Source organism: Abramis brama, assembly GCF_963993115.1.
Source record: "Abramis brama genome assembly, chromosome: 6".
Lineage (NCBI taxonomy): Eukaryota > Metazoa > Chordata > Actinopteri > Cypriniformes > Leuciscidae > Abramis > Abramis brama.
In genome coordinates, this window is record NC_139968.1 from 43893836 (window position 1) to 43921350 (window position 27515).

Consider the following 27515-nt stretch of genomic DNA (forward strand, 5'->3'; position numbering starts at 1 on the left):
ATATTTAAGCGTATAGTCATTGTACTTTATATGATATTTAGGCTTATATTTAGTATTTTATACGATATTTAGGCTTATATCTATTATATAGGCTTATATTTAGTGTTTTACATAATGTTTAGGCTTATATTTAATATTTTATATGATATTTAAGCGTATAGTCATTGTACTTTATATTTTAGCATTAAACATGATAATTAGCCTTATATGAGGTATTATAAAAGGTAAAATGACTTTATTGGCGCAGTGGCCTCGATCCGACACCCGACTGCTACTGATCTGAGTCCTCTGAGATAACTAATATTAACTTAATTTCAATTTGCAACCTGTTTCAAGGTTTGCGTTCTCTAGTGTCAAACACTGTTGTTGTGCGGATGAGCGGGTCGGAGCGCATTAAGGGTTTTCTGTTAGAGCGGTGTTGTATTAGCGGCCCCTAAGTTTATAACTAATGATCTTTGCAACGAAAGTGAATCAATCAATCAAAACTAACTTCAGCTGGACAATGACTTTATTCTAGAGCTGCTGTAAAGCCAAAACAATCTGTTACTTTGATTTCCTATTATCACTGTAAAGCTGCTTTGAATCAATCTGTATTGGTAAAAGCGCTGTATAAGTGAAGGTGTCTTGACTTCTGGCCACTCGACCTTCACGGGCGCTCCTGGTCCCGGGGCTTCAGCTCTGTAAACTCAGCTGTGAGATCTCAGACGGGGAGCCGTTTAGCGGGCCGGATGTCACTGTCGCTCTGTCACAATGCGGCGCCGCTAGCAATTTTGGGCTCTATGAAAGAATATGAGGTTAGGCCCCTTATTTCACCCATTTATTCCATTAATAAAGTCCATCTCTGGGGCCCCAAAAGTGCGCGGGCCCTTAGAATCGTCGCTCGACGCGCTCCACCTCCTCAGGTGTCATAAGTCAGCGTGGCAGAAACAGCTGGGCTCGGGCATCAGACAGACGTTTGCCACACAATCATCGCCACACGCCACCGCCTAATTATACCGCGGCCGACGGAGCCTGTGCGATCGCGGCGTTATCAAAGCCCGACGGGGAGCGCCTGCGGGGAACGGGCACCTGTACACGTCTGCAGCGCCGCTGTAATACACAACTGAACACACACGCAGTGTTTTTGAGTGTTTGCACACTGCAGTGAGTGATCGTTGGCAGTCCTTAACACTGAAAAACCACGGCCTAGCTGTTTACTTGAATCTGTTCAGCATTAAATCATCTAATCGTGATTTAATATTAGTAAAAGTAATGCGTATAATTTTTAATCTTTATAATTTTGTATTATTCATGATCTTTTTATTATATTTGGGCTTAGATATTTAATATTTTATGATATTTAGTATTATGCATGAAATTTGAGCTTATAATTAGCATATTTAGGCTTATAATGTGTATCATACATGACATTTAACCTTTATACATATAGTTTTAATCTTTATATTTAGTATTAATTATATATTTTTCTTATACATTAAATATAAGCTTAAATATCAGATAAATTACAAAATGTAAGCTCAAATGTAGTTTTATGCATGAAATTTTAGCTTATAATTAGTATTTTATAATAATATTTAGGCTTATATTTAGAATTTGATATTATGGTTAGGCTTATATTTAGTATTTTTTATGATATTTAAGTTTATATTTAAAATTATGCATGGAATTTGGACTTTTTATATATATACCTTATTTTAATACTAAACATTGTATTTGAGCTTACATTTAGCATTAAACATGATTTTTGGGCTTGCATTTAGTATTATGCATAATATTCCACCTTATTTTTTTTTAGTATTCGCTTTATATTTGATATTATAAACGGTAAAATGGCTTCAGGGTGTTTGTATGATGCCTTTAGTGAAACATAAATCAACAGCTGTCTCTGCGAGTCTGTAGGGTCTTATTAAAACAGAGGCGATAAATGTGACTGGGGTTTGTGAATTACCATAATTTGTGCAAAATCCCGAGTTTCACCAATCCTGACGGAAATCTAAAGTCCAAATTTCGAGCAGTCAACCTCGCGTTTTAGGCTCAGTTTGAAATGCTAATGTTAGATGGCTCCGTTTCAGGGAGCCGGAACAGTTTGTCTATTGTAGAAATGAATTTTTTCAAGAAACTTCTTGAAATTGGGATTGTCAGAGACAGTGTCTTTGATCCTGTAGGCATACTATTTGGCAAATACCAATAGACAGAGGTCGGGCTATGATAGTGTATCTGGATCCCTTCATGCGCTTCCTGTTATGCTAATTGAGCTGTTTTTGGAGCACAGGAAATTAAATTGACCACCTCTCAAATCCGAACAGCTGGGGCTACAGATTAGTTAAATGTCGCCTTAGTTCTGCATTTGAAAAAAAAAAAAAAACACATCTTCCACCTCCCATCATATGGTTTATATCCCAGTTTTCTCTCTTTTGCTCTTCCGCCCACTCCTTCCCAGAGTTCTCTGTCATATTAATGTGCTTCTAAAGCCATCTCTGGCTGTGGCGAGAGCTAATCAGTTAACCTTATTAAGGAACTGATGAAATTAAATCATTTCAGTAAGTGAAAATAATAAAATAGCCAGTGCAGGGGAGGACACGTCTACGGAATTCGATGCCGCCCCGGAGACTTTTATCAGCAGGAAAGTGTTTGCTGGAGAGCAGTTTTTAAAAATGCACGCTACTCAAAGAATGCTTTGTGTAATTATAAAATGTGTCTCTGGTTGATAAAGCTTTTAACAAGAATGCCACGGTGCCGGCAGAAGGCGGCAGTTGTGTATATATTACCTATTTATTTTGATGTACAAGCCGCAATAGCCATTTTACTTTTAATCTGTGATGTGAAATATTACACCTGCACGGATAATGAGCTTCAGAGATCATCATAAATCAACAAGAACTCAATTACTTATAAACACCCAGCGGCAAAAACTGGGTATCATACATGATATTTAGTATTATTCATTGTTTTTGCTGTTATATTTCGTGTTATGCATAGTAAATGGTCTATTATTTGCCACTATGGTTGTATTTTAACTCTTTCCCCCGCCATCATTTATGAAACGGCGCTTCTCCACCAGTGATGTAATTTTACTGCTTTCCGTGTTTTCAATGTTATACGGTAGGGGGCGCTATTACGCAACTGAAAGATTACTGAATCTCCGGATCAAAATACAGGAGAAGAAGAAGCAGAAATATGTACGTTGTAGTCTTTGAAAAATACGTAATTTTCTCAGCTTTTTGTTCAAAATGTTGCTTTTATAATTAAACGCGCCCACATTCAAGTGTTGATATGCAAACATAAACATAAAAATGCATGAATTTTGAAACATGAAAGCTAGAATGAAACGATGATGGTCGCTGGCAACTTTTTTTTAAATGCTGGCGGGGAAATATTTAAAAGAAAAAATCAGTTGTGTATAGATTTCATATTTGATGTACAAGCCGCAATAGCCATCGTACTTTTAATCTGTGATGTGAAATAATACAGCTGCACGGATAATGAGCTTCAGAGATCATCATAAATCAATCAAAACTCATTTGCTTATTACCATGGATGCACGTCTGCAAATCCACTTGCACTAAACTGACCGCTCAGGTTAAGAGGCTTTGCACCTGTCACTTGCATAATGCCATTAAATCACAAGCTACAATTAAATGCAATTACAGATAATAACAGTGAGCGTAAAAGCCCGTGTCAAAGCTAACGGATTGGAGGTTTAGGGGTGAGGGGCAGGGGGTTCGGGACGACTTCAGTGCCCTGCTGAATCGGTGAATGCGCAGCTGTTGGCTAAAGTGGCCGGTGCACTCAGCCCGCTACGCTGAACATCATAACAGCATCATTATCATCGCGGCTTAACAGCCTCTTAGCCAGGCCAGAGGCGGCCTTCAGAGCCGCCCAGAGACAGACCCAGAACCGGCCTGTAATTGCATTCCGCTATGTATTTTAAGGAATTATGATGTTGAATTAGCCCTCCGCAAAGTGCAGAACAAAGCATCGGCTAGCATCTAGCACCAGAAATGCGTGGTGACGGAGAGTGGGGAAAGCTGTGTTTTGTCTAATGGACAACTATTTGAAAGCCTTCCAATTAAAACTGGCGTTGAGGGTTATGGGACGACACGAGGCTCTAGTGCACATGCCCAGAGCTTAATTGTAAATCAACTGCTTGTGGCAATATCAAAAAGCTGTTGTGGAGACAATAGCTACCTAATTGTGTGATCGGATTGGTGGGGAATATTGGAGTTATAACTCCAGGGCTTTTTTTAAGCATAAATACAAGCCAGGCAGGACAGGACTAAGGGCTCTTGGCGCGGATATGCATGCCTACTGCTTGATTTCCTTCGTTTTTTACCAGAGCAACTGACCCTGAACCAATTTGAGTGTTTGAAGAGTACATCTGCAAGGCAAATTCTATTTCTAGCCATTCTCCATTACTATTACCCGTAGAGGACATCTCTACATTGGAAGTGCTTGTGGTGAGGCTCTCTTAACGGATGATTCCAGTTCAGTTGTTGCATCCCGGTGACAATATAGACACTCTTTCCATTTGCTTTTGCATGCCCGCAGTCATTATGGCAGTATATGCAGCACCATGACACTGGTATTATTGCCAGTCCTGTCTCGACCTCTTTCACAAATAGAATTTGCATTGCTTTGACATTTCTATCAGTGACTCTGTTTGCTGCTCCCACTCGCCCACCACCAGTCAAGACTTCTCAGCACTTGCTGCCTTTAATTAAGCTCAAATCAAATTACTCATCTTGTGTTCAAGGCTTAATTTGTGTGGTTTTCAGAAATCCTATTCTGGTGTCACAGCATGGATAATCCAGCCATGGATCACATGTACAATAAACACAGAATGTCGCTTTCCAAAATATTACAGAATAGCTGCCCCACCCCCCCCCACCCCCAAGCAAGAACTTTTAAACCTCCTGTCTCCACTGGTTAATAATCAATAGGCAGCCATAATGCTTCCCCAGCCAACACTGAATAATAGAACATGGAAATAAAAGGTCATTGCACAAAACATTGGTTCTAGTCCCTTTTCTTTGGTGTAAAAACAACAACAAACAGTTTCTGGTACTAGGTGCATTGCTTTGGTTCCCTGTAATGTCATGAGCCTTGGCACACCTTTGTGATTCTCAAAGGGCTCAAAGGATGTGACCTTCACACCTAGAGCCTGACCTGTGCCCATTGGCGAAGTCTACAGTGTCCACGGTTCTCTGCCAGCATGTGAGTCACGCCAGGTCAAAGAAGTGAGAGGTTTTCCCTTTACATTATCAGTCATTGTCTTTACAGCAGATGCCATGAAGAGCGTGAAAGCTTGTGTTGGCCTACAACAGCAGGTATCAGCCATGCTGGATTCTGTTGAAGAGCGAGAGGGGTGAATTGTCAAACTCTATTGTGTGTTTATATGTCACCTGTCTCTTCAAATTGACTTCAACTATGGAGGAACCTGGGGTGAAATGTCACCAGTGCTTGCCCCGGTTAAATGGCCCTGTCGCTAGTGTAGACTCTGATCTGTAGGGCCCGAATGGTATGTATGATGGTGTGCTCTTTGCTATGCTAATGTTTGATTGCCCCTCAGCAAGTCCCCTTGAGGGTCCCTGTAGAAAAACAGGTCCATTCGCTCATTGCAAGCCAAGTTGGTTCTTCCAGATTAGGGCTGTCAAAAAAAACACATATATTCGAACTATTCGAACATCTGTTTGCGCATTTTGTCAATGACGCACATTACGTCAATAACAGGACAAATTAATACAAAGAGACATAACTACTTGTATAGGTAGTTTATTTAAGCATATTTGACAACGTATTACCTACACAAAAACAAGTAAATCACCTAATGGCCAAGACCGCAGACCTCACTCTCGCTCGCTCGCAGGCACTCTTTCTCTCTCTCGCCCTCACCCTCATGCTGCGTTCACACCAAACGCGAATAGAGCGTCTGGCGCGAGTGATTTCAATGTTAAGTCAATGTAAAGACGCGTTTACGCGCGTCTGGAGGTTCGCTTCAAACTTTTGCTTTTGACGCGCGAATGAATTCAAAATGTTCAAGCATCCAACTAGACGTGGTAGACGCGAATCCGACATTGAACGCTCCGAGCGAGCTGTGCTGTGGTAAACATGGAACTTTTCCTTGACATGAAACGGTAAATAATCAAACCAGTGGAAGCCTGCAGTATCTAACCTACCTTATTCATGCAATATCTATTCAGTCAGTACAGTAGCCTACACTTTAGTAATGTTTGTTTCTGTTTAACGCTTCTTTCTGTTACCTGGCTGTCCCTGACCCCTCAGGCAGCGCGCCCTCGCAAAGCAGACAGCCGCGCCTCTGCTACCGCGGGCGTTTTTCCACATTCGAATATTAATTTTCACATTCGAAATTCTGTTTTTTAAAACTATTCGAATATATATTCGAATTTAGAATATTCGTTGACAGCCCTATTCCAGATATTCGTTTAGTAGGAACTTTCGAGTAGGTTATTAGGGGCTTTCACATGGAAGTACCCATTTTTTGGCGTGTTCGCACCGCAGGAACTGGGAACGATTTTAGTCCCGCCTTTTGGGGGAACTAAATTAGCTCCTACTTCAGAGTAGGGTCTATCCCAGCACAATAGGATCTACCAGTGACGTAAAAGTACACTGATTGGCCAAATGCGTTCGAAACACCAGCACCCGCAATTTTTTTAAAAAGCTATGTAAACACACAGATTATAGCCTATATATTTACTCCACAAACTAACTCTACGAACATGGAAAACAGTGATAAATGGACCTCTCAACTTTTATGCTAAGGGGAAAATCTAACTGGAATTTGAGGGGACAAAGCCAAACATGATTATGTATTTCTCAGCTAGCGACATTGGGCTCCAATCACATGGCAAATGCTAATATATTCATATATGGTTTACTTTCTTTGTAGAACAGTTCTATCTAATCACATATTAGACAGGGCTGTTAAACAGATCGTAAACTAATGAAGACGAAGAACGGGAGCACTGTGTGCTCTGGCGTTCTCAGCACCGTCAATGTCCGCCGCACCTTCAAAATAAAAGCGCAAAACAATCATGGCTTACGTCACTTCAGAGTTCCTACTGGCTGTGCGAATGCAACCAGGAAAATGGGCCTAGGGGAACATTTAGTTCTCTGGGAACCACCCTGGTGGCTAGTACCTATAACTGAGTTCCTAGACCTACCCACTGCAAAAGCCCCTATTGACATCTTGAATGTACACTATTTGTGTCCAAACCTCTCGCATTCTCCACTACAGAGCTCATTCCATGTCAAGGTGGTTCTTCCAGAAGCTTGCTTAGTAGCAACTTTCCAGTTGGTAATTGTCATATAATTGTCTACTGCTTATCTTTAAACTTCTCTGTGTTCTCCCCAACAGAAGACCTACTTCCTGGGGGGTTCCCCAACATTGACATGGGCCCACAGCTGAAGGTAGTGGAACGCACACGCACGGCTACCATGCTTTGCGCCGCCAGTGGTAACCCCGACCCGGAAATTACCTGGTTCAAAGACTTCCTTCCCATCGACCCTAGCACAAGTAACGGCAGAATCAAACAGCTCAGATCAGGTAAGACCAATGCCGGTGCTTTACTGCTAATATACTTCTTTTCCTCTCACTGCTTCCGTTTTAGGATTCTGCATCAGCCCTTTTTCTGATTGTAGGTACTCTTCCAAAACAACCACCCAGAGCGTTAATGCAACACACTAAAGTTGCTAGGGAAGCTGAAATGGAAAGATAATGACTTTTAATGAACAGTGTCAGAGGAGCTTAGTCCAGATTTTGTGGCAAGCGTATGATTAATGTCTGGTTTAGGCTAATGAAACTTTATTGAAAGATCCAGTAAAACAGAGTCTAATTATATATCTCATTAAGTCTAGCGCTCCAGTTGCCCCAAGGCCACCGTTGTGGGTCAGTGATTTGTCAGCAACAGAGAAAAGAGAATCTATTGGGTTGCATCTGATTCAGAGCTGTTGATGCAAATTGGTATGGGCAGTAGATATTCAGCTACCAACCCTTGACCTGAACTCGCCTACCCAGAGTTCCCCTTTTCAGGATCCGTCATGGCATTCAGATTCAAGCAAAATGGTTTGGCGGTGAACGGCTACATCTGCTCTCACTTATGTTAGACTTGAGTGCATTGTTTTGCTCCGTGTTAATGGAAGACCCAGACTCGCTGAGGGGGTATCACAGGCCTCTGTAACACCGTTGGCTGTGGTACAGGAACACAAATGCCTTTGACTTCTCCAGTTGAGGACAAGGAGGACTAAATAGTCAACCCTTTTAGCTTCCATTAGCGAAGTCACTAGCCTCAAGGTTAGCACTCGTAGCTCATTTTGCAAGCTAATGTCTCTTCCCTGCCAACAGACATACAAGATTAACCAGACAAATCTGAAAATGTTTGTTAGCATACAGCCAAAACAGTTAGCAGCTAAGTTTAGCATGGCTGTGCGACCTGTCCTCCCTCTGTGTGTTTTGTCTGTCTTTTCGTCACTGTGTGTGTGGGTCATACATGTTGTTGTGCTTCACTGTCTGTTCTCTTGTCTTTCAATTGAAGCAGGTTTCTGGCGGCATTCACATGCAGAACACTGACTAGCCCTTGATAATTAACATACCATTGGAGTACTACTAATTAGACAAACTAAATTCAGTATGCTCAGCATACAGCATGTACAAATTAGCTATAATCATGGTCTTAATTCAATTTGTGTGTTAGTGAGTTATCTAAATGCTTTTAGTAGTATTTATTTGGTACGTCTAATTGGTAATTAAAATGCCAAATTTTTCTAAATCTATAGAGATGTTAATGAATTTCTTAAGGCAATATTTATTTTATCAAGAGCAATTTGTCTGACTGTGTTTTCACACACTATATATAAAACAGAAATCTAACCTTATCTCTAACTATACATTTAACATAGCAGTTTCTGTAAATGTAGAAACCTGGAAATGTTCTCGACAAGTTTTGTGAGATTCCCCCATAAGCTAGGCTCTATTATCATCAAATGAGGTCATAAAACGTGTCTAAAATCTGTTTAACGTGCATCTAACCATCTGACGTGTCATCCTACAAAGAGATCTTCCCCACTAAGCTCTGTTGATTTCAGGATGTGTGAAGCTGCTGTGAATCCGACCCTAAAATGTGCTGTTTTATTGTTCCTTTCTGTTTCTTTTTCTGTTTATTATCATTTCCAGAAGCCTTTGGTAAGTGTCTCAGTGAGTGCGCAAGCTTCCTAGTGTCCCTGAAGCAGATGGCATTTTAACTTCGCTTTAAAATGCATGTCCTACCCTCTGCTTTCCCTTTCACGTCTGTCTGTACCCTCCTTATTTCTTTTTCTTCTCCTCGCCCACTAACATGAAACATTTCCCAGTTTCTCTCAAGACTCAACCCAGCTTTTGGGGATGACACACTGCAGAACGTCTTTGTGTGTGCGAGTTTGCGTGTGTGGATTTACCATCTAGTGTTCTTCATTCACATCCAGCTCTCAAGAAAATTCCTTCTCTGGCTTTGCTTCAACTCTCACCGGCCACAAATATTCTGATGGTTATAAAACAGAAGAATAACAGATTAGAATTTCAGAAGCTCCGGCCAAGCAGTTGCGGTTGTGTTGTTGACCGCCGGACACACCCTCGGTCCGTGTGCCACCGAGCGCTTGCTCAACTCCATCACAATAACATATTTATCATCTGAGCAGAACCAGCCTAGATGGCTGAAAACTGCTGGGGCCTTGGAGCCTTCCGGCCCAGCCTGGATCTCTAAAGTAGCCAAAAGCAACATCACCTGAGGTCCTGTACCCAAGGGATGGATTACATTCGCAGGTCCTCCATAGTTCATGTGCTTGAAAGGTAAAGACAACATGAAATGGCATTCAAACCCCATTTTACTTCTGTAAGTCGAGGTGTTTCTTGGATGTAAAGTAGAAAATTTATCAGGAATTGATTGGATTGTGAAAAATTGGCTTAATTTTTGCATATACATATGAGACCAGAAAGTAATGTATTTGGCTATTAATTAACATTATCCCAACATGCCTCACAACCTTAATGACCTTAGACGCTCAGCTGAAGAAATCTAGCCTAAGTAAGTCTTAGCTGATCTCCCAGCTTGGTCAAACTGGTCTGCCAGCTGGTTTTAGTGGGGTTTTGGGTAGTTTTCATCTGGGAGATCACCTTATCCTAGTTCAAGTGGTTGTGTTTGATTTCATGCTGACTTGATTTTTCATCACATGTTTTGTTGTGTCTTTGAAAGCTCTTTCAGCAGAGCCCTGAGAGCGAGTGAAGGTGTCTTATGTAGGGATGTTTACTTTAGAGTGATCCTGCTACCCGATCCTCCGACCTGGAGGGATTTATGCTGATGAGAAAAAGGCCTGTAGCTATCGACGCCAGCCAAGACTCCTGCTTTCCTGTTTTTATCTCAATTCCGAAGTGAAACTGATCTCTTTAGTTTCCATACCGGGGCCGAAGTCATTTTTCTTGAGAGGAAAACAAGATTTGGCGTGCTGTTGAATAACCCGTGTCCTTTCTTTAGTTGGCAGCAGCCGTCACAGTTGCGGCCACTGTCTGATATATGGATCTCGTCCTGGTGTAGGTACAGCTGCTCCTCCTGAAATCTCCACAGGCGATACCTTGGGAGGAACGCGGGACAGATAAATGGACAGCTTCCTGCTGCGGTTTGCACTTCCTGTGCACGCTGGCTGGCGGTCTGATTGGAACAGACCCCGAGGTGCTTGTCTAATTGATGGCTTTTAAGCTCTGCAGTGGTTAAGAGCACGGCTCTCACTGTGACTTGATGGACCCAAATGAACTTCTGTAGCGTTGCTATATGTTTTTTTGAAAATTGAAGACAATGATGTTTCATTGTTAGTTCTTTAGGTCAGTGTAGCAGTTCTAGGTCTTTAAATAGAAGAAACGTCAAGCTCTTTAGGTAGTTTGAAGGCTTTTGTGGCTTGCGTCTGTTTATACTTAAAAGTGTATTCATTTATACAGACCAATCACTGTGGGTGTAATGGGTGGAGCTTGACCTAGTCCTGTGGACCTAATAGGTGGAGCTTAACCTAATTAGGGTTAGGATGTGAATGGACCTTCAAGCTCCACCCATTATGTACAGAGAGGTGGAGCTGGATGTTAAACCCCACCCATTACATACAGAGAGGCCAAGCCCCACCCATTACTTACAAAGAGGCGGGGCTGGATGTCAAGCCAAACCCATTGCATACAGAGAGGTGGGGCCGGATGTCAAGCTCCACCCATTGTGTACAGAGAGGCGGGGCTGGATGTCAAGCTCCACCCATTGAGCAGCCTCTCAATCTGCGAGTCACCGGCCGTTTGATACGATGTAGGCGGTGAGTTTTTCTGTAGGGAGAGACGACATCTGCGCTTCAGCGGAGACATTTTTAAGGTCACTCGAGCCTAAACGCATGGCAGTGAGCCGGACTCAGTTTCAGCCATGCAGATGGATTAAGACCGCGGCCAGATTGTCTGCCGCCCCCTATAAAACCCACTTTTTTTTCTTGCCAGAGTAGATTGAGAATGCCTGGAAGCTTCTTTGAGCAAACGACAGCACTTTTTAGCATTTTGTCCAGTCATTCTGTGTGGAATTTGTGTGTTTGAAAACCTCTAACCTTTAACCTAACCTCACCTAACCAGTTCTTTCCAAACCTTAACCATAACTTTGATTCTAGTAGGAACAAAAACAAGCTAATTCTGCTGCCTCAACGTCCCTGATACTAACTAAACACTGACGATCCCTAATCCCCGTGCCCTCCTCTTCTGATTCCTCCTCAACTCCTTAAATATACATAAACAACTTTTAAATTATGAATATTTTGCCTGCTTTTCAAAAAGACGCCCTCCATGAGCCTCAAAGCTCACATGCGTTCGGCTGTAGGTTGAATTATTTAGTGCACTTCTCGCAGCGTTGTGCATTTGTATTGTGTATTGCTGTTAGGAAGCTCATAAATATAAATACTAGATGAAACCCCCTTTATTTACATTCTTTTTATTATATTTTGTTTGTCAAGGCACAGCGTTATTTATTTCCAGGCCTGATATTGGTGTTTTTTAAACAGGAATACTGAATAAAATGGTGCGTTTTAGCACTGCCGGAGACAATATAAGACGTTAATATCAGTCTGATCGAGAAGCAGGCAAAATATCCTTCACGTTACTCAGATGACCTTCATGCTGCTGGACAAAAGAGCTCGCTGTGTTTCTATAGTGCTGGGGTCAGAGAGGGACAGGATTTCAACGAGCTGATTATAGTGGAGAAATAAACCTAAAAAAGGCCATTGCCAGGTGTTAAAGATAGGAAGACGAAGGGCAAAGACAGCTTTGCTTGTGAATGTTAGATATGTCACGTAGACATTGGTAAGATAATGCTAACCATCATAATGCTTACAGCTTCTGCTTGATCTTAAGGCCTCATTTCACATGTCTGGCTGCAACTGTGGAGAGTTTTAAATTAATATCTTATTTAAATTATATTTAAATTATTTTATATCCAGTTTTAGTATAATTTATACATATTTTTTTAGTATGTAATTATGAAGAAAATAAAGTTTTATTATTATTATTATTATTATAGATTTTTTAGAATTTTCAGTGGACCCCAGCAAAATAAAACTAAAACTAAAACATATTTAATAATGTATTATATGAACTAATAATTATTTTTATTAGACTGATTTTTTTCAGTGCTATACAGCCTAGAAAAATGAAACTCAATAATAATAACGAACAATAATACGATTAATAAAATAAATCATTACATTTAATAATGTATTATGAAATAAAATATATTTAAATAACTTTTATAATTTATTTATATTATTTATTAATTAAAATTATTTAATGAATAAATTATTTAGTAAAATAGCCATTATTATTAATATAATAATAATAATAATAATAATAGTAAATTAAAGTAAATGAAATAATAAATGAAATTCAAAAAATAAAATAAATACAAATAAACATTATGTTTAATTTATGCTTTTATAAACTATTTTTATGTGTGGTTTCTCTATACATAATAAAGCTAAAATGTTTGTAATTATTGAAAAAAACTGCTAAAATGTTCAAAAGATCATGAATTGGTCAAACACATTTTCTTTAGCGTCTTTAACCTTTACAAACATATCCGATTGTAAGTAGAGGAGGGAAAGAAAGATGAATGTAAAGCTCCACGTCCAGCACTGGCAGGTCTTTAACCTTTACTAAATCTGTGATGATGATCTCAAACTAAACTAACCAGTACATTAAGAGAGTCATAACCTGAACGTACATAAATTGGTGCAGGTATGACATCACTTTGTAAGCCAAAACGCGGAAACAAGTTAGCATTTTAGCACTTCCATTGTCCCAGAGTCAATGTTTTGTGGAGGGAACCAGTGTGATGCTAACAGCCGATTAGCCTACAAAGTGACGTCATACCTGCACCTCTCTATTAACCGTGAACTAAACTGATGTCTGTTTCGTTTGTGTCTTTTTCCAGAGGGTACTCCCATCCGAGGTAAGACGCTAATATAAAAACACAACTAACCTTAACTTAACTACCTCAACTAACTAATGACTCCAGACGACCGTCTGGAAGTGGAGAGCGGCTGTCCTCTTCTTTCTCCAGCTTTCATTGTGTGTCTTTGTGTGTGTGTTTGTATCTGTGTCCTGTCTCATGTGTGTTTAATGTCAGTGTTGGGAGTCAGACAGGTGTCGGGGTTGGTGTTTACCTACGTCTGTGACATTTGTGCTGTTTGGCGGGGCGCTTTCAGGCCGCGCTTTCAGGCCACACTTATCACGCTAATGAGGACACCGGGTAAACGGTGTCGCAGCTTTCCTTTCAGTCCTGATCTCATCTCCAGCCGAATCACCAGTGCTAACGTTACACAAATTTACCTAGACCTTTTCCAGCTAAAATGTCTCTGTTTCCACAGAGTTTGGAGATGATATCAGGGCTGATGTTCAGAGGGGTCGCTCCAGATATAGATCGATATTCATTTCATTATATATACTGTATGAAAACTGTGTACAGTTTCTAATGTTAACAAAGTGCCTTCTTTTTCACAGCGAACAGGTAGGTGAGCGAATTTGTTTAGATTTTTACATTAATTTCCTGGATGAACGAAGCTACGATTCAAATGGTAATCATCACAATAACAATTTGGGGTGTAATTCTGTGCATTCTTCTTGTTCAAATGTTCAATTTTGTATGTTTACAGGTGCCTAAATTGATCTCGTTTGTCTATATTTCTTGAATTTGTCTAGATTTGTTTAGTGCTGGGTTTCGTCAACTTCCTTGCGATATGATAAACTTTGCGATATGTGTCACGATTCAATATGCGTTGCAATATCATAATTGGATCGCAAGCGAAACTGCCTATATCTAGTTCAGTCGTGAAACTCGAAAAATGAAAAATGAGATCGATTGCTCAACATTTAAATAGTCTGATTCAGTGTTTGATGTAGGCTAGTCTTGCAGCGCATTCCTCTGAACCCCTCCACCTCCCCAGCTCCACCTGCTAGATTTCTATATTATATAATTTAATAATAAATGCGATGGATGGATCGATGGATGGATGGATGGATGGATGGATTGATTGATTGATTGATTGATTGATTGATTGATTGATTGATAGATAGATAAATAGATAGATAGATAGATAGATAGATAGATAGATGATTGATTGATTGATTGATTGATGATGATATAGATAGATAGATAGATAGATAGATAGATAGATAGATAGATATGTTTATTAGTACATTATATTGGCAACAGCTAGTAAAGTATACAGCATAAAAGCTCTTTCTTCGATTACACACACCAACATGCATATTTATAATGCAAAAACACTGCACATTAATCATGTTGCTGCTCGCTAAACTGAACGTGACTTATAAAGCAGCATTTGCATAATGAGATTAGTGATCCCAGACAGAGCTTTTGCCCAGGGCAGCTTCTACAAACTCAGGCCCAGTCTGGGCTAAATGTGCAGCACAGTCACGCGTCGGGTTCAGGCATCTTAACAAAGCTCAATTACTGCATTGGTTAGCTTAGCGACTTGCATAAACATGATCTTAAGTCATGCCAGTTCGGTCTATGAGAGTTAGTTGGTGCAGATGACCTGTCGCCTCTAAATGACAGTCCGAGTGGCCCGCGGTGGACCCGTTGGATGTGTGCACGCATCATTGCCGTCTTTATGAGAGCACTACAAGCCAACAGATGGAAGTTGACAACAATTGCATTACGTCTCGGCCCCATGATGATGCTCCAAATCGAATGACCTTGGTGTGTGTCCATACGCGTACATGCTGGCACAGTCATTGCTGGCTATCTTTTTAAAGCAAAAGTCCCATTTTTCTTTCCATTTTTAGCATGTGATTAGCTGTCAGATTTACAAGAAATGTGCATAAAAATATTGGAGAGGAACGTTGGCTGTGTTCAGAATTACTGCCACACATTATATATTGTATGGTGCCTACTTTTGTTTAAACAGTAGATTGTAAAGTAAAATGCAGTAGTATGTTCATGTTTGGCACTTCAAATAAACCTTTTTTATTCTTTTTTGGAAGATCTTTTTTGACTTGATTTCCAATAAAAAAGCTAAATAAATGTATTTAAAGCAATACTGCAAGTTGATATTAAGTGTATTAAACTATTAAGTATGCACGTTATTAAAACAAGCCTCAATATCTAATAAGTAAGTTTGTCTAGTTTTTAGGGATTTTTAGATATTTTAACAAATAATACCCATTAAGAATATGATCTCTGAAATAAACATTTTCATTCAATTTCATTTAAGATTGTCTTTACTTTTGGTGGACCAATCAAAAAATAAGTAAAAGAAAAGAGATAAGTGCTGAATTATGATTACTTCCAGGTCATTAGTCACACTGAAAACTGGAAGGTCAACTAAAAGCGCATTGCATTTTGGGATGCAGTATATCATCACTTTGGATAAAAGCATCTGCCAAATGCATAAATGTAAATGGGATGCATACTGCACATTTAAGCAAACTTAGCATGCACACTATATCCAGCTAGTATGATACTCTCTTTCCAAATCAGTCCCGCTTATGCAGGCAAAAATAACAAGAACGCGGTCGATCCCACAAACAAATCAATCATGCGCCAGCATTGCCCACTAATTGAATTACTCAAATGGGACTGTAGGTGCTGGGAATTGTGTGTTTGTGTGTGTTGAAGATGGTCAGGTTTCGTTTGTTTGAGAGCTGAGGTTAATCAAGCCTGGCGAGAGCCGTCACGTGCACACAGGCTGTAATAGACAGCTGCGCGGTAGCGTCGGTCACGGTTCAGCGCTCTCCTCGACTCCACACCTGGCTGCCGCGCTCTACGCCCCAGCAGAGCTGCCTCCTGACACGGCCTCCACTTTACAGACAGCCCAGCCTGTTTTCCCCCATGATCCGGGATCGGATGGATGACGGGAGATGACAAGACTTTGTCTCCCAAGGCCGTCGCTAAAGCCCCAACCGGTTGCAGGTCAACAGCTACCGCGTGTCGGCCAGTCACAAGCTCACGCCAACTCCGGCGGATCGGCAGAAAAACACTTAATGGCCATTTTAAAGGACACGGTTCGTGTTGACACCGATGCAGTGGAGAATTCCCAAAAAGAGCTTTCCACAATCCGTGACTAGTTGGATATGCCGGCATAGCGTGATCAGTGGAAGTCTTGGTCATCTGCATTATCTGTGCCTGAGAGATTTCCACAGAAACAGACTGGCTGTCATTCACACATCCCGGTGTTTGTTTATTAAAAGGGGATATATCATGAAAATCTGACTTTTTCCGTGTTTAAGTGCTATAATGGGTCCCCGGTGCTTCTACCAACCCAGAAAACGTGACAATCCAGTAACTTTGTTTTGGTAAGCCTTTCTCTGCAAGCATGTAAAATAATAAGCTGATCAGATTTCGCTCCCCTTCTGATGTATGAAGAGGATCTTATTATAATATTACCGGCCCTTAATCTGCACGTTTACACACACGGCGCCACCATTTAGTTTTCACAAGCGACAATAGTGTAACCAGTTCTAACGCAATGGCAAAAGTTCCAGCAAAGCATGAGACTGTTCTGTCGTTGGCTGCATTATTCGCGTGTTTTGTTATTGCCGAAGCTCGTGTAAAGGATCGGCCCTCTTCTGAACGGAGACGGGGAGCAGCAGCTCATTTGCATTTAAAGGGACACACACAAAAGTCAAGTAAAAGTTTATATATGAAACACTTTTTAAAAACAGCAAGTGTTTCTCAAAGTGCTGTTCACACATATCACATATCAATGATACAAACAGTCAACAGCACAGAAGAAAACAATAAGACAACTCTCACATATCGTCATATGCCAGACTATAAAACTACGTTTTTTGGCTAGATTTAAAAACTGCGTGTTTTTGCTCACACCCAAAAAGAGGCAAATTTGACAAGCTATAATAAATGATCTGGTATTTTGAGCTGAAATTTCGCAGACACATTCTGGGGACGCCATAGATTTATATTACATCTTAAAAAAAGGGGAAAAGGGGCATAATATGTCACCTTTAAATACATGTTGGCTAATTTGATCATGCTTTCTTCTACAAACTTCTGCTGATTTTCACCCTGGTCGTCAGCAGTGAAGGTTCTGTTGCTTTTGGGTTATTCATAGTGCTCTCACAGTTCGCAGAAGGCATTTGAATCCTCTAATATATTCATTATTGTTCAGCTTCAGATAATAGTTCATAGCTAGAGGGTTCATGTCAGCTAGATGATTGCGTTGTGGCACGGATATTCAGAAAATGATTTCCACTTGCCTTTTAACAAAAATGGTATTGTGCGGTGTTATGACTCTTTGAGCTCGACACTATTGGTTAAGTAAGATAACAGCTTGTTTTGTTGTTAGCTGTGCCGCTAACAGAAAGGCTACACCGGCAGCCTCAAAGACGCCACAGGCAGGATGGATAATGGAAATTCAAAATGTAATTATCCACAAAAGATAATAACTGAAAACATTCTCGTGGCTGAGCAAAAGGGAGATTTGAGGGAAAAGTGAGAGGGGATCAAAGACCTTTTGAACGGTTTCCGACATGTTAAACATTGTCAGGGAGCGTTGTTGTTAAATATCCCTCTTGCTTAGTTAGCTTAGGACTGTTTGGGAGAAAAATAAGCTCAAAATGTGATGCGAGGACAGTAAACGAGAGCGCAGAAACCTGATTAGCTTTATGCTAATGTTTCCTCTCCATACCAACGAGCAGTGAGGACAAAGAGATTGATAGATTTTGAGAAAGACTGCTAAAGTAGGGAACACTGTCAATCCCTCCCCAGATCATATATTCTCAGTGAGCTTATCCGAGCCCAAGCGGAAACAGGCAAGGGGGAAAAAACACAGCTGCAAATATGTAATGAAGTCAGTGGGGAATCGTCAGTCGGCTGAATAGCAAGCAGGAGAACCCAAAATAGTCCTGTTCAGGCAGGAAGGAGCCCTGAGAACATTTGCTTGCTTTGGAGCCGCTGGGAATTAATTTGGATTTAATGAATTTGGATTTGCTCTGTTCTTGCTAAGATTTCCTCAATGGCATTACTCAATCATTAGCCTGACTGTTCATAGAAAAGGGCATCACAAGAGTTACAACCCCAGCGAAGACGAGAAAGAAAGATGGAGAGAAGTCAGAGCTTGGCACACCACTGTGCCATGGTTTATTTATCAGCCCCTGCTCCGATAACATTCAAATTCGTGCCTGTTTTCTGCACTCCAGAATTGACTTGAGAAGGACGAACGATTCGTGGAGATTTCCACCAGATTTTCCAACAACGTCACGTAGCACTGGTTGCGCGCGAGCGGTTCTCCTTCGGCTGCGCACCTGAGGAGACTTTAGAAAGCTCTCCAAGCCCACCTGCTGTTGCCCCGCCACCCGCTGCGCCAATGTGCACATCAAACGATCCGTGCACAAGCACACACACACACTTTAGAAACCACCTTCCATTTTAGTCTCTCCCTGCCACGCCTCTAAACTCCCTGATCCCATCACGCTGTTGATCCGCCGCGAGCAGGTGTGATTCATCCACCCAGAAGCCACAGTCTCATTTGCACACAGACTGCGCTCTTAAACCTCAGCGTGAGTCCCTGCTGTCGATGTCCCGCCGCCACATGTGCCGTAGATGAAGGTTGACGTCTTCGTTCGGCCAGAATGAACGTCTCCCCAGGAGTGAGGACGGTGTTGATGGTACCTGTAGAAATGCAATGGTGGTGTACTCAAACACAGAGAAAGAGAGATTGGGGTGGGGCGGCGTAGTGTGTTATGGAAAGGTAGTTGGTTCCCAAAGAAATGTATCTGTTAGCAATAGCATCACATTTGCTCAGGTTGTGCATTCAGACCTGAATTCTGAGATGATAATGAGATTTGTAATTTGTAAATCCCTGGATCTCTTCAGCAGCAGACGGGGAACCACAGGGAAGTGTGTTTCAAGAGTGTTAAAAGTGTTCTCAAAACAACTGATCACATATAGCAGGCGTATTCAATTACAGTTCCAAGAGGTCCGGACAATGCTTTTCTGGAACACTTCCATCGGGGCAGCCGTAGTACGTTGCAAAAGAAAAAAAACGTAAACACTCAAACTAGTCATCAACTATGTGACCCTGGACCACAAAACCAGTCACATGGGTCACTTTTCTGACATTGAGATTCATACATCAACTGAAAACTGAATAACTAAGCTTTCCATTGATGTGTGGTTTGTTAGGATAGGACCATATTTGGCTGAGATACAACTATTTGAAAATCTGAGGGTGCAAAAAAATCGAAACATTGAGAAAATCGCCTTTAAAGTTGTGCATTTATGTTGGCGATTGTGCTGCATTCACTCACAAAAATTAATGTTTTATATATTTACAGTAGGAAATTTACAAAATATCTTCATGGAACATGATCTTAACTTAATATCCTAATGATTTTTGGCATAAAAGAAAAATTGATAATTTTGACCCATACAATGTATTGTTGGCTATTGCCACAAATATACCCGTGCGACTCGTGACTGGTGACGTGATCCAGGGTCACGTATGAAAATCTTGGGCCCAGAGAGCCAAAACAGTGATGTCTAAGAATTCATACCAAAAATTTACCCAAAAAAAGTAAATATGTCTCCCAACTGGATATGAATATAAAAAGGTTATATCAGATGTTTTAACAGGCTATTTTATTTTTAGTTTTCATTTATTTATTTTACATTTAGGCACCTTTGTGTCTGGCACATAGAAGGCCTTGTGACTGAGAAACGCACTGGGACTGCAGGTTTACCTCAGTATGGACCATTTTTATATTTTGCTCAAAGCAATAAACTACTAAAAACAAATAATGTACAAAATATAATAATCAAAACTCTCATCGTGAGGACAAAACAAACTTAAAAACTAGTAATTTTAAAGGGTTTTTTTTTTTGTCTTCCCTTGCCATCTCTAAATAATTTTCCAAATTATAACATTTTTTATTATGAAATGCTGTTTATATGCTGATTAATAATGCCACATGTATGAAAAAAAAACATCAAAACAACAAGACGCCACACATTAACTTGTCTCAAACCTGGTTTAGTTAAACGGGCAGAGTCATCGTGGTTAAAATAACCGCGTCGTCACTTTACATTTTTAACGAGGGCTTGAACGAAGCACTTTTGGCTTTATTATAGATATAGCTCTGAATATCATAAAGTCAAGTCAAGTCACCTTCATTTATATAGCACTTTTAACAGTATGGATTGTTTCAAAGCAGCTTTACAGTGATAATAGGAAAATACCGTAACAGATTGTTTTGGCTTTACAGCAGCTCTAGTATAAAGTTATTGTCCAGCTAAAGTTAGTTTTAATTGATTGATTCACTTCCGTTGCGAAGATCATTAGTTATAAACTTACGGGCCGCTAACATGACACCGCTCAAACAGAAAACCCTTAATGCTCTCCGACGCGCTCATCCGCTCAAAACAGTGCCCGGTGTCTCGAGAACGCACTCCCTGAAATAGGTTCGAAGGTGTAACCGATTATCCGGTATCTCTGCGCAAACCCGCGTAAACGCAGACGTCGCGCACATTACGTGTTCAGTCTAAAGGTATGCGCGTACACCATAAACAACCCCGAGTGCTTGTGGTGTGAACCGCTTTAATCTGTAGAAACGGTAAAATGGCGTAATTATGTCCCGCGGTCTGGATGGAACCAAGCGGTCCGCCATTTGAATAACACTGACATATAGCATAATATAGTTATAATGTTGCTTGCAAAAAAAAAAAAAATTTCCTTGGCAATCTAGATGGGGGTGTTGGGTTTGGTGATTTAGCTTCAGAAAATTAGGCCCTGCTGGAAACTACAGCATTCTGGGGGTTAAAAAAGCATATTTGTTCATTGACAGCCTTCAGAAGTCAAGTCAAGTCACCTTTATTTATATAGCGCTTTTTACAATACAGATTGTATCAAAGCAGCTTTACAGTGATAACATGAAAATAATACAACAAAGATTGTTTCAGCTGTACAGCAGATCTAGAAGGAAATAGTGTCATAGTCAAGCTTAACCCTTGTGTCTTTTTCAGTTTATTTATTTATGTATCATTTTGCCTTTCTTAATGCTAACTGCATAAATTTTGGCACAGGTGTGTATTTTCATTGGAATTTAATTATTTCACCTCCATTTCCCTTAATAAATCTGTTTTGCACTAGGAACACAAATTAGTACCTTCCAGGACCTTTTGGACAAAAATGTCTTCATTGAACCCCATTAAAACTGCAATTTTCAATAATATTGTTGAATATTAAGTGTCCCCAACAAAGCAAGCCAAAAGCCAGAGGCGACAAAAGCGACAGTGGCAAGGAACCAAAACTCCATCATCAGGGGACAGAATGGAGAATAACCCAGGCTCAGGCGGGGCCAGTTCTCCTCCAGCCAACGAGCGAACAGTGTGTGATTATGATCCAGGCAGCATTACAGGTCAGAGGTCAGATCGGATCAGAACATTCAGAATATTTATCCGGTTGAAGATCGGAGTCATGTCGGAGTGGCTGACTTCCTGAAGCTAGTCAACATATACAACCCCCTATGCTGTTAAGAGCCCTCAAATCAATTGATCACATGCAGTATAATATAATAAAAAATGTTTTACCCAGGCAGTCGAAATACTTCTAATGGAGTTTGAACTGGGTTTAGTGATTTAGCTTCAGAACATGAGACCCTGTTTGTAACTACATGTTGATGGCTCAAAAAAAAGCTAACTTTAAAAGTACAGCTCAAAACTTCCTAAACCCAACCCCTATTTTAAACTCAATAACCCCTACGTTACGGACCTTTATTACGTCCTCAGGTTATTTCAGGGAAACTCATAGTGAAGTTGCACCTTAAATTTCTTCAGAAGAGGAAGTGGAGGCAAATACAAAGATCATTAGGCCCCTTTTCATTTCGCCTGAAAAGTTTTGATATATCTCAAACTTACATTTGCATGTGTTTTGGCATACATGGCAACGACCTTGGTTTACAAGCCAACCCTGGTGCATATTTTGGAGGAATATCAAGCGAATAGCCATTCTCAGTCCCACTGACATGAGGATTGTGCGTCCGACTGATTACATCCCTTGCTTTTTTATTTTGTGCTTATTTTCTATGCAAAGCACTTTGAATTTTGCCTGGCTCCGCCCTCATTTTCCTTCAGTACTCTGTCTGGGTTTGCGGTATATTCTTGGGTTTTCTCCGGCCATATTTTTGGCGGTCCAATCAGCGAACAGAGGGAGTGGCTGAGAACGATGACGTTGCGCGCTAGTTTGAGTTGTAGGGTTACGTCATGACCAAACGTTAGCGATTGGTTTTAAACTTCAACAGAGTTCCCACCTTCAAGGACGTTAACGCTTGTCAATGGAGAGTCTCTGTACACATGAAATGCACGAGAGTCTGGTAGGACCAGGCTACTTTGAATTGCCATAGTGTGATATTTTAATTCCTTTCTATGTAAAGCATTTTGAAAAACTGTTTTAATTTTCCTTGCTTTTATTTTGTGATTATTTGTATTCCTTTCTATGTAAAAGCACTTTGAATTGCCATAGTGTATGAAATGTGCTATATACATAAACTCGCCACAGCTCCTGGGAGACTGGCTGAAATAATTCATGCGGTGGGATTTAAGTGTTGTGCTAAGCTTCAGCCATGTGCAGCACATTTCGACATGAACTAATGGATGTCTCAGTCTTGACCGTCACCAACTTCCCTCCCTTTGGGACCGAGCAACGGTTTATCTCCTTCGACTCCACGCCATGATAGTTCCCGGTGCTCTGATTGATGCGATCCAGCTCTCCTGCGAACACCATAACATTGCTGCTAGTTCTTTTCCGAGTGCGTTTGACGCGATGCGTTCGGACATATTTAGATCAGCCTAATCTTTCTTGCCTTGAGTGTGGAACTGCTCAGATTCAACACAGTGCGTTAGCGTTAAAAGGCGAAGTTGGCTTTCAAACGGGAAAGGCCTTTGAGCAATTTATGAGGATACGACGCCGCACCAAACATACAAAATAAAATAGTTTCTGACAGTCTTGTTACTTTCAAACCGCTAATAGTGTGCCGTCTTCTCCCTTTTTTTCTCTCTCTGTCTTTCATCCCTTTTCTTTGGGGTCCTTTTTTTTCTTCTTCTTCTTCTTCTCCCAGGTGCCCTGCAGATTGAAAACACTGAGGAAACCGACCAGGGGAAGTACGAGTGTGTGGCGTCTAACATCGAAGGCGTCCGATACTCTTCCCCTGCCAACCTGTATGTGCGAGGTAGGGAGCAACCCGGCCCTGGAGCCCATCGAAAAACAACCAATTAAATCCTCTTATGCACGACGGGTCACATGACCCGTCGTATGTAAAATAATCTTTACGCTAAAACACAGAATATGCACATTTTCTGATACTTAATGGGTAGTGTTCAGTCATCTCTTTGATGGGCGGAAACTTGGGTCGTACAGGTCAAGAGGATGATGGTAAGTCTTGATTTTGATTGGCCAATGCAATAAGCCAATCAAAACGCTAAGCGTATTCCCTACGAAAAGGTAAAAAGGTAAATTGTTGCAACGAAAGTATGTTGATCTCAAAATATGCATGTTGCTAATCACACACATAGAAGTGTATACATTAATTGCTGAATCTAAATAATTAACGATCTGTCTTGGTTCAGTGGTTGTTGTTATTATACTGGAACGTCTGAGACTGTTTTAAGGCATTACATTAGCGCAGACGACTAACCTTAAGAAGAGCTGGATCTCCAGGTTAATGACTTTAATAAATCGAGGCAGATGCATATTGCGCATGTATTATTTATTTAATGCATATTAAAAATGATGGGTTTTTACCCGCTGTGTACCAAATAACTTTGTTCTGGATAAATTATTCACTGGCCGTTACATTATAAAATGGGCCAGAGAGTTGTCTTTTCATTATTATAGTTATTATAGTTATTATTATAGCTCCCACTAGAGAAGATGCAGACGCAAAGTCAGGGATAGATTTAATCATCTTTTACTTCAAACCGGTTTGAATTTCTTTCTTCTGCAGAATATGATGATGCTTTTTCTGCATTTGACAGATCATTTCATCGAATAGACGAATAAGCACTGAGACATTTTTCAAAGTATCTTCTTTTGTGTTCCACAGAAGAAAGAAGAAAGGTTTGGAATAACAAATGATGACAGAATTATAATTCGGGGTTTGAACCGTGGATAAACAGAATTCTAAATTGGAATTCTCATTAATGATTGAATATTTGTATCTTTTATCAGTTACCACCATTTTATGACAGCAGTAATCCACAAGAGGCCTTACTTTTAGAGGGATTTTTACCACGGTAAGAGCATTATACCTTCTTATCCGTGATGAAGTCAACGGCCTGTTGTGGATTCGTGCTGTTTTTACTCTCTTCTGAAGACCTGGAATGAATTTTATCCGGACATTTTTAATAAGACCTTAAACAGTGTTAGATGTTCAGTAACATTTGATCTGATTTCTAGTGACATTTCAGTAATTGGGTGACTGGAGATTTCCGAAATCCATTCAAATTACCACAGCGGTAATTAATTCAACATAGGTATGCTAATTTCTCACTGATTATGCGCATACTGCATTAAGACCGTATCCCATCTCCTTTTGTCTTTTTTCTTTTCTTCCAAAGCTTAATTATTGAGTACAATCAAATGTTTTCTGTTCTAGAATTAACGGCACTTGAAATTAGCAGCTACAGTTGGAGGAAACAACCCGCCCATTTATACGAGTGAAACCATTTTCATGCATATGCATGTCTGGTAATAGCGCAACGCTTTTAGAATCGGTTGTCTTGATTGTAGCTGCTAACTTTAATGCTAATTATGTGGTTTTTATTTGTATGGTCGCTTTGATTTGGTTGGTACTTGGGGTTGTTTCATTGATTTCTGTTTTTGTCTCTTTGTTTTGTTTCTGTAATTAAAGCCGCAGCGGCAGCTCTTCAGGTGGCTAAAGACCTTGTAATTTTGCATTGTTATAACATGCTTGAATTGACTCCAGTGGCCGAACGCTTTTCACGGCAACCACTGGGGTGAATCAAACTGTTTGGGTCAAAGCAGGTAAACGCAGCAGACTTTGTCACGCAAGAAATAATCAGGCGACATCAGTCAGAGAAATGTAGCAGCTAAAAGCCTTGAGGTGGCCTTTTTTACTCTCTCTGTGTTTCCCCTATTTTTCTCTTCTCCTCATGTCATTGTGTTCTGCATCAACCCCTTTACATCCCTCAGAGCTTCGAGAAGGTTGGTGTGTTTTTTCTTTTATCACTTTTTTTAACCCACATTAAATCGAAAAATCAACATGTATTAAAACCTGATCTAGATTGGAAGGCTCATTGGCAATTCGGAGTTAAAAAATCAAGCTGCTAAATAAGTTTTAAATTCTGGGAGATTTTTATTTTAACTGCATAAAACTTAGTTGTAACTAACCCGCTAATTCGGGTTCGGTTTCCTTTTTTTAAAACGTTTTTAAGTTTGCATTGTGGGGCCTTTTCTCGTTTGCATCCTTCAGTATTGCTTCTGCCCAGAGAAAATGCTTATGTGCACATGCTGTCATGGAAATCTCGCATTTGAAAGTAAACAAGTGATGCATGATGGGAGAATGTAACTGCGCTTGCATGCCTCAAGACGCTGTCGTGCTTCGTTGCATTCCTGTGTTTTATTATTCTCTTTGTTTGGTCCAGTTCTCCTGGATTGAGCCTTTGTTGGCGACTCATTTGGTCGGCTCCTTGTGTTGTGGTGTTTGTGTAATGTGCACCCTTAGTTTCCTTCTGTTTTCAACTCCTTTTTGTTGTAGTTTCTGGTTTGTCAGATGTGGTTTGTGTTTCTGTGCGTTGTTGTCTCGTGTTTCTACAGACAGTTTTCCTGCCATCTTCTGAATCACAAAGCCGTTCCTGCACACAAAAGCTTAGTTTTGGTCGCAGACTCACTCTGCTAATTAGTTTTTTGGTGCCACATGGATCATTGGCAGATGTAATGATCTCCGTACTTCACGCGGCTCCACAGAAAACAGACTTTATTTCATAGCTATATATCCTCGTGATGACTGATTGCCTCTTGCCCTTTCGCAGTCCGCAGGCTCAATCAAATCAGGATTTATCATTCGCTCGAGCCGTCGTTGCCAGCGTACGTCTGAATTGCTTCTTGCTTGGCCACAATGTGCTGTATTAAAACCCCCAAATTGGACCAGAACAAAAAGCGGGTGCTTTGTTTCCGAGTCTCTCTATGCTAATCCTTCGCTAATGCAGCTGAGTGCAATAATTGCACGCCTGTTTGTAGCGACCATTATATGTACATTTGTTCACACATTTGTTTTTTGGGGGGGAGGGATACAAGGAAAGACCATTTTCCAATAGAGTAAGACAAAAAAACAAACTTAATTCAGGATTAAAACTAGTATAATTAGCATAGGCTACATCATTTTGCGTGTCAAGTTATTTATCTTTTATCTCAATATTTAACAATTTTATCTTAATATATTTCCTGGAAAACAAGACAAATATATTGATGAGCATTTTTCTGGTTTTGCATTGCATCTGTTTTTAATACTTTTAAAACTGAGTGTCTGTTTACACTAAAAGCCTGCCTTGTTGGCAGAGGCTCCGCCCACTTACGTCTGGTTTGTGTACTAACCAATGACGTTTTATGTAAATAGCGACTAATGTTATTTGCAATAACAGTCTAAATAGCCGCTGCCCTTTTAAAATAATTTAATATTGCCCTTTTAAAACCCACGCTCGCAGTCATTGGATTAGCACCAACATTTAGCATTAAATATCATGTCACTGAATGCGCTAAACTTTGTTTTTTACCGTTCTGGGTTTTTTGTAGCTGTAAAACCAGAAAGCTCGCATTTATCCAGACAAGTTTGTCCAATCGTGCGGATGGCTAACTCTCAGTTGATATGTCATCCGGCTCCCCACGTTTCAGACGGCGTTTGTCAAGGATAATGACACAGAACAAGACCCTCTGCTTCACTTGGCTAATGCTAACGTGTTGCTAGC

The 27515-nt window shown here is 40.4% G+C and overlaps 1 protein-coding gene across 28 annotated transcripts in view; it reads left to right on the forward strand.

The window, feature by feature from the left end:
- ptprsa (protein tyrosine phosphatase receptor type Sa) overlaps nt 1-27515 on the forward strand; it is a 207822-nt gene that overhangs the window by 116039 nt on the left and 64268 nt on the right. For 16 of the 28 annotated variants that reach the window (XM_084117276.1, XM_084117265.1, XM_084117291.1 and 13 more), the window contains 4 exons: nt 7376-7564; nt 13488-13505; nt 23651-23761; nt 25744-25755. In XM_084117276.1, the coding sequence (XP_083973402.1) occupies nt 7376-7564; nt 13488-13505; nt 23651-23761; nt 25744-25755 (330 nt within the window). The remainder of the gene's footprint in view (nt 1-7375; nt 7565-13487; nt 13506-23650; nt 23762-25743; nt 25756-27515) is intronic. The other 12 variants (XM_084117266.1, XM_084117292.1, XM_084117279.1 and 9 more) reach the window with 3 other exon arrangements.